At 40.5% G+C, this 16,564-nt stretch overlaps 1 protein-coding gene across 1 annotated transcript in view; it reads right to left on the bottom strand.

The window, feature by feature from the left end:
• The window catches only part of DNAH11 (dynein axonemal heavy chain 11), a 77,528-nt gene that overhangs the window by 34,128 nt on the left and 26,836 nt on the right, over positions 1-16,564 (bottom strand). The window contains 2 exon segments of the mRNA XM_062616942.1: positions 7,647-7,757; positions 7,759-7,870. Coding sequence (XP_062472926.1) covers positions 7,647-7,757; positions 7,759-7,870 — 223 coding nt within the window.

The raw sequence follows: 16,564 nt of genomic DNA, 5'->3' as shown, positions 1-16,564 counted from the left end.
CTTCTCTCTCTATGATTTGGCTTTTACTGCATCACTCAGTTCCCTTTCCACCCTTTTCTGTGGCCCCACTATACTCCCCTTTCCTTCAGACTGTCCTTGCTCAAATGGATCTCTCTTTCCAAAGACAGATGAAGAGCTCAGAGAGCTTGTACATGAAGAAAAAAATACACCCTAGGTTCCAAAATCAGATAATTTCAATGAAATGCAAAAATGCCACCTCACAACTTATCAGTCTAATGAAAAGGTACTGCAACAACTATTTTATTTGCAATAAACCCAAGATTATTTTATAAAGAATGAAAGAAAAGTTTACAACTTTCACAGTTTGCCTGAAAAGCTGCTGCCCTCAGCTTCTGCATGACATTCAAGAAGTGCTCCATTGTCTGACAGCTCCTTACTTTTCTTCTCTAGAACAATCTCATAAAGTATGGTTTGCTCCAGAAAACTCTTGAGTGGTTAGTTGTTTCATATAAAGGATGACTCATCCCCAAAATCAGTCTACTCCAAACACAATTTCGTCAGCATGTAAAAAACATTAAAGCAAAATGAGCTTTCCCCAACATTTTTGCATGTAAATTAACTAATTCTGCACTGGCATTCATTAAGTCTTCATCACCACAGAAGCTCAGTGCTTCAATATACTTTGTTTCTTTGTTTGTTTTTAATAAATACTCCTAAATGCTAAAGCCAGAGATTAAATCAGTCACAATGCTGCTATATACAAAGTTAATACTATATGGATTTTCTATTTCACCTCTGGAAATCCTGTATAGGTTAAAGAAAATCAATAGAGGGGTTACTCTATTCATACTGATCCCCACATACCTCATGTACCATCAAGTTCCTATTCTGAGTGAGTGCATTTATGCCATTAACTTCAGATTGAACAGAATTGGACTCCGTGATTTAGATTTATGAAGTTGTACAAGTCCCTGGTCATCTGTGCTTGTCAAAGTCAGTGATAAACTATTATGAGAGCAGGATGCAACCAGTGTGGAGTGTTTCTGAAAGCTGAATCTCTACATACCATAAAATATTAGAAAATCAGCAACACTTCTGTGTTGAAGAAACCTTCTGTCAGTTTCAGGGGCTATTTGACCAGAAAAGTAGTTATGGCTTAACAGAGTTTAGAGTCAGTCTGAGCTGTGACAGTTGCCACAACAGAGTTCAGAGTGACTCTGAGCTGTGACAGTTGCCACAACAGAGCTCAGAGTCACTCTGAGCTGTGACGGTTGCTCCTCTACCTTATTTGCCACCCAGGCATCAAAACATAAAATGTACCTCAAGCACCAAACGAATCTCAGCCCACTGCAGGAAGGACTCCAGAGTGGTCCTGTGACCCCAAGGGGCTGAGCTGGGTGCTGCACAGCATTGCATGATGTTTCCCTCCCAACAGTGAGACTGGAAAACTCTTTACATACTATGTGACCATCAAAACAGGCTAGGCATATTTAAAACACCTCCAGATGGTCATTTAGTCATGTATTTCTGAGCAAAATGCAGAGATAAAATACCTGTCTTTATTCACCTCTCATAGCAAAAAGAAAGGTAGTTTCAGGACTGAAGTTCAAAGGTCCTTCTTCTAATTTTTTTGAAAACTGGATTAGCAAATACAAGATACTTCACAACTACTATGAAATAGAGTATACCTCAGGATAAAGGTAAAATAAGAAATACCCCAAATTAATTTTTGTTTCTTTTAAAGGATGCTGTCTATATTACTAAATATAGGCATATACATACGTAAGCAAGAGTACCGTATGTGCAAAATTGCCAGGGAAATACTAAGGAAACCCATATAACTCCATCACTGTAACTAACTTCCATTTTGTCCTCTACGACTTCCAGCATACTTAAAGTTTATAATTTGTGGAGTCATATCTCCCTCATTTTAATGATTATTTATTGCATTCTGTACAAGACAAACCCAGTTCAATTAATCAAGGGAAGCCTAAAAATCAATTAATATGAATTAAATGAGCTACACCAACTCTTAGAAAAGTGACACATAATTTACCGAAGCGTTGTCAATAATGCTTAGGGAACTTTGGGAAAATTGCTCATGAGTGGCTGTTGATGTAGTTAAATGTTTTAAAACTACATCATTAATATTACAATCAAGTTGGTGCAGAAAGACTTGCCATTTTTCTCAGTAAGAAACCTCTTTATTTTCTTGTGACTTTTAAAAGCTAGTTTAGAAGAATACTTATTTCACCTATGATTACAAAATCAGAAATTAAAACAAGAACTAAATAATGATTTGCATTTAGGGAAAGCAGAAATAAATTACTTTACAAATTTAAAAAATCAGAATATCATTAGAGGAGGCAAAGCTAGAATAAATTCATTTTACAAAGATGGATTGCAAAAGCAAGGCTAGTCAGCAGGAACAGCAGGAATGGACATTTTATGCAGATTTGAGCAGTGCTTGGTTTACAGCTGAAATGTGTTTCAGCCTTTTTCTCCTTTTTCCATTGTTTGTGACATATGCACCCTGCAGTACAGCTCTTCCTAGTGAAAGGCAACCTCCTTACACATGATCCTTATGAGAGGTCTCTACTTGCAGCCCTGAAAAGCCCTCTAACAACAATTTCATTTGTAAATCAGTGAGGGAAGGAGTGGGTTCTGGTAGAGCTGGAAGTGGCCCTAGACAACTTGTTTCAATGGGGTAAAATAACTATTGTTATCAAGCTTAACAAAATAGCACAGCATGGTAGACACACCAAGCTAGAGAGCAGCAGGTTGTAATTCACAATGGTTTTCAGAAAACACTAATCGTTCCCTAACAGACCTCTTTGAGGGTTGGTCTTCCCTGCATTTTCCATTTGTCACTTTCTCTTATGATAAGGTCAGCGGTGACAGCACTTCCTGACATTAACAGCTGTGGCTTTTAAAAGGGTCATTGTGGAACTACTAATTGCAGTAATTTCATTAGCATAAATTATTCATTCTGACATTCATTTATCTCCAGGTTGATTTTTATTTTTTTAATATTACATTCTACTTTTCAATATATGCCCATTCAGGGTTGTAGGCAAGCAAATTATTATTGCTAATTTAGCATTCTTTATTAAAAAAAAAGCAAACAAAAAAAAGCATTGATACAGTAACAAAACCTGATTTAACTGCAGATCACTACAAAGCATAAAGTAGTTTGAAGCCAGTAATGAATATTAGGCTGGTACAAATCAAAACCATTCAATAGTCCTAAAGACATATGAGCAGTAAGTCTATATACAATCTGAAACAGAATATAAGGGTGAAGTCTGCTCATTAACCGATGTCCTTCTGAGTGAAAAGGGGCTCATGAGATTCATTTACAATAGGTATCATAATTAGGGAGGATCACTTGTTCTTTCTGTTCAGACACTTTCAATACAGGGCAGAAGGGATGTTCAGAGCATCCTTCAATAGCACAGGTAGAAGCTGAAGCTTCCCATCTCCCTGCTGAGACCAATCTGCCCCCTTCTTTCTCTGGATAAACTATCTTCCTAGAAATGTATCTTGTTTTGAAGATAAAGAGTTGGAGAATCTAAGACTTCCTTCTCAACTCTCATATTCACCATGAATTTTTTATGGTTTTCTCTCAGCATTTAAACCCAGAAACTTTCAATTTTTTGTTAAAGCAATGTAGATATGGTGTCATATTTGTACTGCACCTTTAGGAGGAAAAACTCAAAGCTCATTTGCTTAACTTCAAGCTATCCTAATTTAAAATAATCTGTAATATTCCTATACAGTGCTGAACAAACAAAAAAAAAACAACTATCGATTACTATTTCTGTATTTTTGAAAACAATGAAAAAGGACAATTAAGAGCTAAAGTGCCAATTATGCCAAAATATCACTTAGTGACAGACCTCACTCCGCTCATTGTAAGGGATAGCATAATACAGTATGCTTCAGAAGTCTAGAAATACATGAGCTCTGGCTAACAAGTTTTCTGTACTAAGAGAGAAAAAAAAGGCTTTCCTGAAATACCTAAAATGGAGCAAGTGAAATGACATATTAACACACAGCATTAGGGATGAGAGAAGGAAAGGAAACCACCTCCAGTAAGTCTTCAATGGAGAGGGGATGGCTGACTGCAGCTAAGATTCCCTCTTCTTCAGGTCATCTTCTTCCACCGCATCACTCTCATTCTTTTCATAACCTAATACACCTCTGCAGCTCTCCTGTCCACCCTGCCTTTACTAACTGTTTTTCTGTGGTCATTCTCCCTTCATGTATCTTTTACTCCTCCTCAGGCTCTCTGCTGCACCCCTCTCCTACATTCCTGGCTCAGTTTTGGTTTTTTTCTGCCTCTCTCCTGCCATAATACTGTCATAGTTTCTCTGTTATTTCAACAACTCTGGGTTCACTTCTTCCATGACTTTAAAATCTTTCCCCTGCCTCCTCCTCCTACTTTTCTGCATTCTGTTGTTTTGCCTGACATGACTCAGACACCCATTACCTCTTTACATATGTTGATGACACACAAACCTTATCTCGTTTTCAATAGACTAACAAAATGTTATTTTGTTAGTTGCCATTTATTTCCCTTGCTGGGGACTGAACAGGAAAGGTATTTAAAAGGAGCAGTTAACACCAATGTGAAAAAGAAACTCATCAACAGTTTCTTGGGTGGGTGAAATCTTTCTTAAATGTCTAAAAAATTAATTACAAAGGAATGTAATGCTTAAATTTAAAGAAAGTTTAAAAACCCTAAAAAAAGGTTCAATATTAAAAGTAATTCTGATGAATAGGAGAAAAATGTAATTATTTAAGGATCTGAAAAAAAATAATATATTAAGTCAAAATAAATTCTATTATTTCTATCCCATCCAGATGGGATGCACCCGCGGGTGCTGAGGGAACTGGCGGAAGTCATTGCTAGACCACTCTCCATCATCTTTACCAAGTCTTGGGAAACGGGAGAGGTGCCTGAGGACTGGAGGAAAGCAAATGTCACTCCAGTCTTCAAAAAGGGCAAGAAGGAGGACCCGGGTAACTATAGACCGGTCAGCCTCACCTCCATCCCTGGGAAAGTGATGGAGCACCTTATCCTTGGTGCCATCTTAAGGCATATCAAGGATAAGAGCGTTATGAGGGGCAGTCAACATGGCTTCACCAGGGGGAAATCATGTTTGACCAATCTCTTAGCCTTTTATGAGGAAATAACACGGTGGATGGATGATGGCAGAGCGGTGGATGTGGTCTACCTTGACTTCAGCAAAGCATTTGACACAGTCTCCCACAGCATCCTCACAGCTAAATTGAGGAAATGTAGTCTGGATGATCAGGTAGTGAGGTGGACTGTGAACTGGCTGAAGGAGAGAAGCCAGAGAGTTGTAGTCTATGGGGCTGAGTCTAGTTGGAGGCCTGTAACTAGTGGAGTGCCTCAAGGGTCAGTACTGGGACCAGTATTATTTAATACATTCATCAACGATTTAGATGAGGGAATTGAGTGTACTATCAGCAAGTTTGCTGATGACACTAAGCTGGGAGGAGTGGCTGACACGCCAGAAGGCTGTGCTGCCATCCAGCGAGACCTGGACAGGCTGGAGAGTTGGGCAGGGAATAACTTGATGAAATATAACAAGGGGAAGCGTAGAGTCCTGCATCTGGGCAGGAACAACCCCAGGTTCCAGTATAGGTTGGGGAACGACCTGTTAGAGAGCAGTGTAGGGGAGAGGGACCTGGGAGTCCTAGTGGACGACAGGATGACCATGAGCCAACACTGTGCCCTTGTGGCTAAGAAGGCCAATGGCATCCTGGGGTGTATTAGAAGGGGGGTGGTTAGTAGGTCGAGAGAGGTCCTCCTTCACCTCTACTTTGCCCTGGTGAGACCGCATCTGGAATATTGTGTCCAGTTCTGGGCCCCTCAGTTCAAGAAGGACAGGGAGCTGCTGGAGAGAGTCCAGCGAAGGGCAACAAAGATGATTAAGGGAGTGGAGCATCTCCCTTATGGGGAAAGACTGAGGGAGCTGGGTCTCTATAGTTTGGAGAAGAGGAGACTGAGGGGTGACCTTATAAGTGTCTATAAATATATAAAGGGGGAGTGCCACGAGGATGGAGCCAGGCTCTACTCAGTGGCAAACAATGATAGGACAAGGGGTAATGGGTACAAACTGGAACACAAGAGGTTCCACTTAAACTTGAGAAGAAACTTCTTCTCAGTGAGGGTGACAGAACACTGGAACAGGCTGCCCAGGGAGGTTGTGGAGTCTCCTTCCCTGGAGACATTCAAAACCCGCCTGGACACATTCCTATGTAACATTATCTAGGTGTTCCTGCTCCGGCAGGGGGATTGGACTAGATGATCTTTCGAGGTCCCTTCCAATCTCTAGCATACTGTGATACTGTGATACTGTGATCTTTTCTCCACGTAACCTACCATTTTCTCTTAAATAAATGGGAATCCGTAAGTTGGTATAGCATTAAAAATTAATCCAAGTGGATTTCACACCCACATAGCTCATCAGACAACAAATAAGTGTCCTAATAACACTTCAAGTCTCTTACGAGCTATTAAAGTAGAAGGAACCGATGGAAAATACGAATGCAAGGATTTGCAAGCATCTCTCTTTCCCTTGCTTTCCTACAGGAGGCATCCGTGTGCCGCTGGAGCACGAGTAGGAGACAGCAGCGAGGAAGCCTCTGGAGGAGTCAGAAGGAAGGGGAAAGGTCCACAGGGTACCTTGGAAGCAGCCTCAGGCATCCCTGCAGATTTCCCCTCTCCACCTTCATTTCAGGATAACTCCATTGTATTTTGTATGGCTTTGAATGGAGGACAAATGCTGTAAATGCATAATCTCCTATGCAGAAATTTGCCTGCGTACTGATGCTACCATTGACTAAAACCAGATGGTTTAAGCCAGACAGTTTAAGCATTGGGCATTCCTGAAATCTCCAGTTTCTTATGATTAAAAATCCCACACACAAATAAATGGTCCCAAATACAATAGCACTCCAGAATGAAACTACTGCAACTGTAGTCACTGAAGGAAAGTAAATGGTTTCTAGATCTATGTGAATTACTCCACCAGCAAACACCTGAGCAGTCTCACTGCCAGCATGACAGTATTGCCCCATGCTGGGTGGGACAAGAGAGGCAGCTGGCTAAAACTCTTAGAAGAATATGAGAATACTCCTTTCACCTGAAAGGAAACTCACTAATGCATGACTTTTTTTCCTGGAAACCGACAAGTTACACTCCAAATCAATTGGGAAGCAAAAGAGAATAACTGCCCAGATACTAAAACTCTAAATGTATTTTCTATGTGGTTACAGGGGAAATTTCTACCTGCTTAGCTGCTGAACAGAGGGAAAGCACTTCTTTATTTAGTCTGGACTGTGCACTGCAGTATTTCATTTGCTACAGCACCAGTGAATATATTTAACTGCATTGAAAAGGGTTAAATAAATTACATATCTATGAGAACCAAAAAAACCTAGAACTGAAGGATTCTGCTATGAATTATGAATGTCTCTTCTTTCCCCCTCACTTCTCTGCCTGCGTTAGCCCTCTAAACTGCTGAAGGGTCTGGGCAGTGACATGGCATAAAAATTTAGCTTTAGCAGGGGTGAGCTCAAACAACGCTGAAGGCAACAAGTATGCAAGAAGGACTAAAAGCAGCATTGTCTTTTTCAGCTTACTCAGTTACTGATATTTCAATGATCTGTTGCTTTCTTAGAAGACTGATGAGCTTGAAACGCTGTATTTTGACCCCCTCAGCTTCCTCAATGAACCTCCTGCTGACAGTGGAGTCAGTCTGATGGAGCCTCCTGCTGGCACTCATGAAACCAGTCAATTGTGGTGCAGTTAACTACGGCTGGGAACTTCCGAGCAATCTTTCTGAGCGTGGCACTGGTGGGAGAGAAACAGAATGATCTGTGGAGAGGAGGGAGGGAAAAGGGAGAGAAAATAATTCCACAGCAACTTGAGGCAATCAAAGACAGGCACGCAACGAACCACGGCCTGGTGCTGGCCAGTGCAACACAAGACTCCAAACCAAAGGTGGCAGTTAATAAATTTCACCAGTTACCTTGCACAAATAGGTTTTACTGCCTTTCCACTGTACAAACACAGCTTCCTTCACCTCTGTCCTGGTTTCAGCTAGGATAGAGTTAATTTTCTTCCTAGTAGCTGTTGCAGTGCTGTGTTTTGGCTTCAGTCTGAGAACAATGCTGATAACACACCAATGTTTCAGTTGTTGCTCAATAGCACTTACTCTGAACAAGAACTTTTCAGTTTCTCATGCTCTGACAGTGAGGAGGGGCATAAGAAGCTGGGAGGAAGCAGAGACAGGACAAAAAAGCCAAAGAGGTATTCCATACCACAGAACTTCATGCCCAGTATATAAACTGGGGGCAGTTCCCCAGAAGAGACTGACAAGTATTGGTCAGCAGGTGAGCTGATTGGTGGGTGACGTGGTGAGCGATTACATTGTGCATCATTGCTGTTTACTGTTTTTTTACTTTCCATTTTCAGTTTTATATTCCTTCCCCTTGTTATTTCCCTTATCACTATTATCATTAGTAGTAGTAATAATATATTGTACTTTAGTTATTAAACTATTCTTATCACAACCTGTGGGTTTTACATTCCTTTGATTCTTCTCCCCATCCCACCCTGGGGAGGGAAGAGGTGGGTAAGGCTGCATGGTGCTGAGTTTACCAGCTGGGTCTAAACCGCAGCACCTTCTTTCTACATTGGTATCACTCAGTTTGATAGTTACAAATAATAATGCAACCACAGGGTCGGGCTGGCACACAGTCAGCCAGAATGTGCATATTCAGCTGATCATGATGACACAAAACCAGGTCTCCAGTTTCTAGATCTATTCAAACCACTTCCTGCCACTTTAATAAGCACTGCAACCCTGTTTAAAGAACAGATAGAAGAGGAGATCTGGATCTTAGTTTGTATGTGAATTTTTAGGGGCTATTCTTTAAAAAGTGGAAAGGGATATCTGAACAAGGATAGTCTAAAATATTCAAAGGAAAATAAATCTGCGATTGGCTTTTAACATCACCAGGCCTACTCAAAGCAACTCACATTTGGGAAGGAAGGGTTATCCTGGTCTCTCAGTTGTATCTGCGGACCTACTTAATGCAGTTAACATGTGCTTTGGCCATTGTATTTGCTTTTGGCTAAATAGCAAAATGATAGACATCAGGCTGTTAAGGCAGGACTGGAGTCTTTCCTATTTACTTCTTTTTAAATGAACTGTATTTGCTATATGGGGCTTCTAAAGCCATATAGCATCAATATTATTAATTCCAATAGGAAACATACAAATGGTATCAGAAAGGTTTATCATTTTCCCAACAGCCACAAGAGTCAGGACAGAGCCCAGTCAGGCAGCCAATGAAGTGATAGGTTTATTCTGCCTCTGGATTAATCTGAAATTGCCATTACCTGTTGAGAGAAAACTGGATAAAAAAGGAAGAAGAACAGAAAGTTGAAAGAAAATAAGGAAAAAAAAAAAAAAGAAGACAGGAGGTTGACCTGTGATGATACTTCATTGGGGCTTGGGTTTTAAAGCAGTCAGAGAGGAGAAAGTGATGAGAAGATAATGAAAGCTGAGGCACTGGAACAGGTTGCCTAAGGAAGTTGTGAATGCTCCATCCCTGGCGGCGTTCAAGGCCAGGTTGGGCAAAGCCTTGGGTGACATGGTTTAGTGTCAGGTGTCCCTGCCCATGGCAGGGGGTTTGGAACTTGATGATCTTAAGGTCCTTTCCAACCCTAACTATTCTATGATTCTGTGATTCTATAGTAACAGTGGAAAAAGCTTCTGTGGTATCTGGGAAGAAGATTACACAGAAAATGGAAAAGACTTGCCACTCTTCTTTCATGGTTTCTAAAAATACACCTCTACACTGGAAAATGCAAGTCAACAATTTCTGTAATTAACCTTTAGTTATGAGCAAAGATGAATAAGTTCCAGTAGAACTAAGTCAAAACAAGAAAACCTTTTGCCCTTATTCAGAAAAACCTCCTGAAGGGAAACTGTTTCCTGAGACATTTATACATGTTGTAAAGCTGGGATTTTATGCCGAATCACAGGGTATGTTCTTTTTTTATTCCCACCCTTTTGTAGCCAAATGGTGACAAGCACTGGTCAGGCTGTATCTCACAAAAATACTTCTTCCTCATGGCTGCACAAACTGAATGGGATTTTGAGATTATTGAAAGCTTCATATCAATTACACCATTTTCAGAAGTGTGGGATATGGCCAAGTATAACACAAATACCCTATTAATTTTCTAGGTATCCATGCATGATCTTTATAGATGAGCAACTCATCTACCGGTCGGGCTGGGGGGGCAAGTTATCATTTGCAAAAGGTCATTTACTTTGAATGTGTTCAGCATGAAAAGGCAAATAGCAGAAAGGTCCATGTAGAAATCCATTTGAGTCAAGTGTTGAAAACTATACTAAAATTGTACAAAGACCAAAGATCTTAGATCTTACAGGAAATTTTTATCAGGCTGATGAGAAAAAAGGGCAAACACAGAAGGAACAGAATATAAGAATACAAGGCCTCTATTCCAAGACTCTGAATGAGAAGAAATGCACCTGAAGAATAAATGAAGAACCTGCTAGGTCTGTTCATAGCTCTGAAAGATTTTGGACACTTCTGTGAGTTTTCTTAAATTTCTTCTCTGTTACTGCGATGTAACCTTAGACGTTGTCTCTCCATCTTATTTATGTCACCTAATTTTTTAAGTTCTATATTCAGTTATAATATCAGTGGCATGGTGACCAATATTGATGCTTAGAACACCTCATTTTCTCCTCTCTTATTCCTCTAATAGCCTCTAAGCTTCTCAGATCTGCATTCCTGACATGATAGCAGGAGTAACAGAGAACCTCGAGGTATCTGTGCCATGATTCTCACAAGTTCCCTTGTTATAGCAGTTGTGCCAAACTGAATCTATCACACCTCCAAAGCTGCAAACCATACACAGTCTTGATAGAAGTTACATCTTCTACACCCTCCTACACTGCTCACATTGCCCATATTTGGACTTAAATATTTAAATACTGGACTGCAAGAAGGGTACAAATCAAAGTCTTGGGCCATTTGAAAACACAAATAAAAATCTAGCATTTCCTTAGTCTTGTACCCTCATTTTATCATCCCTATATATTAAAATTTTGTTTGGAATGATTATTATTTATTCATTTTTTATATCAATCTTTTGTTGAACTTCAGGGAATCATAGAATCAAAATAGTTAGGGTTGGAAAGGACCTTAAGATCATCTAGTTCCAAACCCCCTGCCATGGGCAGGGACACCTGACACTAAACCATGTCACCCAAGGCTTTGCCCAACCTGGCCTTGAACACTGCCAGGGATGGAGCATTCACAACTTCTTTGGGCAACCCATTCCAGTGCCTCACCACCCTAACAGTAAAGAACTTCTTCCTTATATCCAATTTAAACTTCCCCTTTTTAAGCTTGAACCTGTTACCCCTTGTCCTATCACTATAGTCCCTAATGAATAGTCCATTCCCAGCATCCCTATAGCCCCCATTCAGATACCCCAACTTTCTCAGCCTATCTTCATACAGGAAGTGCTCCAGTCCCCTGATCATCCTTGTGGCCCTCCTCTGGACTTGTTCCAACAGTTCCATGTCCTTTTTATGTTGAGGACACCAGAACTGCACACAATACTCCAGGTGAGGTCTCACGAGAGCAGAGTAGAGGGGCAGGATCACTTCCTTCGCCCTGCTGGTCACACGCCTTTTGATGCAGCCCAGGATACGGTTGGCTTTCTGGGCTGCAAGCGTACATTGCTAGATCATGTTCATTTTCTCATTGACCAGCACCCCCAAGTCCTTCTCCGCAGGGCTGCTCTGAATCTCTTCTTTGCCCAACCTGTGGCTGTGCCTGGGATTGCTCCAACCCAGGTGTAGGACCTTGCACCATGTAGGACCATGGTTAAACTTCATAAGGTTGGCATCAGCCCACCTTACAAGCATGTTGAAGTCCCTCTGTATGGCATTTCTTCCCTGCAGCGTATCAACCAAACCACACAGCTTGGTGTCATCGGCAAACTTGCTGAGGGCGCACTCAATCCCACTGTCCATGTCAGCGACAAAGATGATGAATAAGACCAGTCCCAACACCGATCCTTGACGGACACTGCTTGTTACTGATCTCCAGCCGGACATTGAGCCATTGACCACAACTCTTTGTGTGCGGCCATCCAGCCAGTTCTTTATCCACTCAGTGGTCTATCTATCAAATTGATGTCTCTCCAATTTAGAGACAAGGATGTCATGTGGGACAGTGTCGAATGCTTTGCACAAGTCCAAGTAGATGACATCAACTACTCTACCCTTGTCCATCAGTTCTGTAGCCCCATCACAGAAGGCCACCAAATTGGTCAGAAGGTGCTTTCTTTATCGAATGTAATTTGTAGGGAGTGATTTAAAAGAACTACTTTTATATATAAGGCACTGGATTACTTTATATAAATTGGAGGTCCCTGTGAAGATAATGCTGACCTTTCATAATTTTTTACTTTTAAATTTACCTTAGCATCTAAATTCTAGATTTACTAAGTTATACCCAGAACTTGTCTGTTCTCACCTTGTCTTTGTCTCAAAAAAACCCCAAAAAAAACCCCATAAACAAATCCTGAAAGTTTTAAAGTTTACATTATAGTCATACATTCTAATCTTTATTCTAATCTCCTGCTTATTCAGGAGAGTACTATTGGATCTCACATAAACAACTATAGAACACAGAAGCTTCTCAACACTTCCATAAAAAAAAATCCAGGGACAGAAAGTGAACAGAATGATGAGTGAAGGAAGACAGGAGAGATATTGTTGAAGCAACAGTGCATCTAGCAGAGGTGAGCCCTAGCGAAAGTCTTTGCAAGAAGTACCAGGTGCACATTAGTCCTACCAGGACTAATTGTTTGGAAAACCTGATCAAAGAAAAATACTGGAGTAAGTATTCTGACTCAACTGTCCTATCTATACTGTGAGCATCCCTAAAACCAGCAAGGTTAAAATGAGGGGTACTTAGTATTCATGAAATACAAATGGACCAATCTTTTGCTTGCAAAGCAGACATTCAAACCTATAGATGTAATTTTACAAGTGCAGATTACAAAGCAGAAGGTAACAGTTGAAAAGAAGTGCAATGAAGGCTAAAAGCAGAGGAGCTAAATGAGAGGATGTGCAAAACTGAATTCTAGAAACCTTACAAGGAATGAAGAAAAAATTAAATCCAATTTAAAAAGTAGCAATAGATAAAATTAGTTGCTTACATGCAAACTTTGTAGATTAATGTGTCAGGATGAAGTTTAGAAGAACAATTTCTCAAACTTTTAATTAATTAATTCTTTGAATAGCTGGTTCCAGAGCTCAAATTCAAACACACTATTTATACTTTCCATTACTTTTCTCTAAAACACGAAGTTACAACTGAGTGATTTTTACCATAGCATATTGTTAGGGAGGAAGTCCTAGCACAGCCCTAGATATAACATCATGATTAGATAACTATGTTTTTGTTAATTATTTTTTTTTTTGTGGACAATAAAAATGCCCACAATAGATAATCATAGAATCATAGAAGAGTTAGGGTTGGAAAGGACCTTAAGATCATCAAGTTCCAAACCCCCTGCTATGGGCAGGGACACCTGACACTAAACCATGTCACCCAAGGCTTTACCCAACCTGGCCTTGAACACCGCCAGGGATGGAGCATTCACAGCTTCCTTAGGCAACCCATTCCAGTGCCTCACCATCCTAACAGTAAAGAACTTCTTCCTTATATCCAATTTAAACTTCCCCTTTTTAAGCTTGAACCCGTTACCCCTTGTCCTATCACTACAGTCCCTAATGAACAGTCCATTCCCAGCATCCTTATTAGGCCCCCTTCAGGTACTGGAAGGCTGCTATGAGGTCTCCACGCAGCCTTCTCTTCTCCAGGCTGAACAGCCCCAACTTTCTCAGCCTGTCTTCATACGGGAGGTGCTCCAGTCCCCTGATCATCCTTGTGGCACCCCTCTGGGCTTGTTCCAACAGTTCAATGTCCTTTTTATGTTGAGGACACCAGAACTGCACACAATACTCCAGGTGAGGTCTCACGAGAGCAGAGTAGAGGGGCAGGATCACCTCCTTCGACCTGCTGGTCACGTTGCTTTTAATGCAGCCCAGGATATGGTTGGCTTTCTGGGCTGTGAGTGTGCACTCTTGGCTCATGTTCATTTTCTCATCGACCAACACCCCCAAGTCCTTCTCCGCAGGGCTGCTCTGAATCTCTTCTCTGCCCAACCTGTAGCTGTGCCTGGGATTGCTCCAACTCAGGTGTAGGACCTTGCGCTTGGCATGGTTAAACTTCATAAGGTTGGCATCAGCCCACCTCACAAGTGTTTCAAGGTCCCTCTATTATTTTATAATAATAAATAATAAAGCTTACAGCATATACTTGGAAAGGTAGTCATAAAAAGAAGGTAACCAGACCCTTGCCATGGCACAATCTTTCTACTTCCTTTAGCTTTAGTGAAGTCTGGCAAAATCACAGCAGGCATGGATCTTATGTGGCATATTTTCAGTCTTTATTTCTATTCCCCAGTGAATTCCTAGCATTATGAAGGGTCTTGTGCACTGTTTGCTTTGCACACAGAATAATGAAGATGCCATGTGATCTGATATCAAGAGAGGCAAAATGAGTCATTATTCCTGACTACATTTTTAACAATCTTTGCTTAAGCAAGAATGTCATATTTTAAAAACATTTATCATCTTCGTAGGCCATAAATGACAATCTATCATCTGCGTAGGCCATAAAAGATAATTTAATTTGACAGAGAGGAAAAAAATATAGGAAATGCTCTATGCACAAAATGCTTTATTTCTTGCAGGGCAACTAGGATATAAATATTAAAGTGACAGTATTTCATATAATAATAAAAAAATTCAGGAGGTTCTCAAAGATAGATCCATCCCTTTTTTTTGAAAGAAATGGGATTGTGAGGGACTATGCAAGAGTCTTTCATCTGACATTTTTAAGATTTAAATTTGCACAACTGAATACTGAAGACATTCGGTGTGGAGAAAAGAACTGATATAATGTGAAATTAATATCAAGTTCCATGTAGCACTCTCTACTCCACTTGAGCCTCACACTCGTTACTTGCAGTACAGGTGTGTTTCTTGCATATATTTTTCAGCTCAGCCTCCTCCTGTTTATCCCAGGTATGCAAGCTCTCTAGGTTTACTAAGTGCTTCAAACAGAGCAAGACAGACAACAGTGTATCTTAATACTAACGAACTAAAGAGTGTCTTGTCACATGGTTGACAACTGGACAGAGAGGGCCCATCCTGTTTAAGTGTTAGCACACTTGCATGGTTTTCCCATGTGAAACTAAGCAATGCTACAGCAAGAATAAGGAGCTGTACCTTCCCAACCAGCTCTACACCACTATCATTTTCTGAGTAAAGCAAAAGCTGCGCAACATGGATGCCAGCCATGTCATGCTACTAGTCCTCAGAACCACAAAGCACACCTCATAAATTTACTAGCATAGATGTATCCTTAAAAATCAGCTCTGTAAGTACTCAAGAAGAGATGGCTGACATCGAAATGAGAAAAGCCTGGAGCTTTTCACAGAGAAACAAGAACTCTGTAAGAGCCTGACAACTGCAAAAGCAGCTGGCTTATGCGCTTCTATGAACACAGAAGTCCTCAATAGCTTCTTTGCTGTTTGATAACATAACTGAGCCTTCATTCCATGGAGGGGCAGTAACTGTGTTTGCTGTCCTGATCCATCTGTTTCCTTGGTGGCAAACTTGTTGGCAAACTCAGAAATTATTTAGGAGGTGAGATTGATGAAGTGATCATAGAATCACAGAATAGTTTGGGTTGGAAGGGACGTTCAAAGGTCATAATGATGCAATCCACTATCTTCAGCTGACATACTTCCAACTTGCACTGACAAATTTGCACCTACATACTACATGTTCTCAGTACATCATTAACTGCAGAATTGATTGCAAGTTCCAGACTGAAAAAAACCCAAACAATACAAAACTGAAGAACCATGGTGGTTTGAAGAATACCACTGTGCAGTTTTGGTTCCTGAGCTACAGATTCTTCATCATAAACAGAACTGCAGGATATGAGATGATGAGTGAGCACAAGGAAAATGTGGCTTAATGTAGGATTTTTTTTTTTTTTTAATTAAATGGAAAAATGAGACTATATCACTTCACTGAGCTTTAACATTCTGAAACTGTCTAAATTCCCCCTTTCATTCCCACACATTTTATTAGTCTTTTATTCTTCAAATCTAGGGAAAGGAAGAGGTGATAGGTCACCTAGTGCTAACTAAAGGTCCATACAGATATCTACCAGTGCGCTAACTCATTAAATTTGTGTCTCCTTCAGTATATAATGTCTCTGCTTCCCTGCAACGTGAATAGATATATCCAGTTCTTGCCTGCAGAAGTGCTGATTTGCACAGTGGGACTGGTGAAATGGTTGCAAGGTAAAAGGCATTTAAAAGCTGGCTTTCAAAAAGGTCTTAAAAAAAAAAGGAAAAAAGAAG

Source organism: Pezoporus occidentalis, unplaced genomic scaffold, assembly GCF_034315485.1.
Source record: "Pezoporus occidentalis ecotype Australia unplaced genomic scaffold, CSIRO_AGI_Poc_V1 ctg103, whole genome shotgun sequence".
NCBI classification, from domain to species: Eukaryota; Metazoa; Chordata; class Aves; order Psittaciformes; family Psittacidae; genus Pezoporus; species Pezoporus occidentalis.
This window is presented reverse-complemented; position numbering and strand designations above follow the sequence as displayed.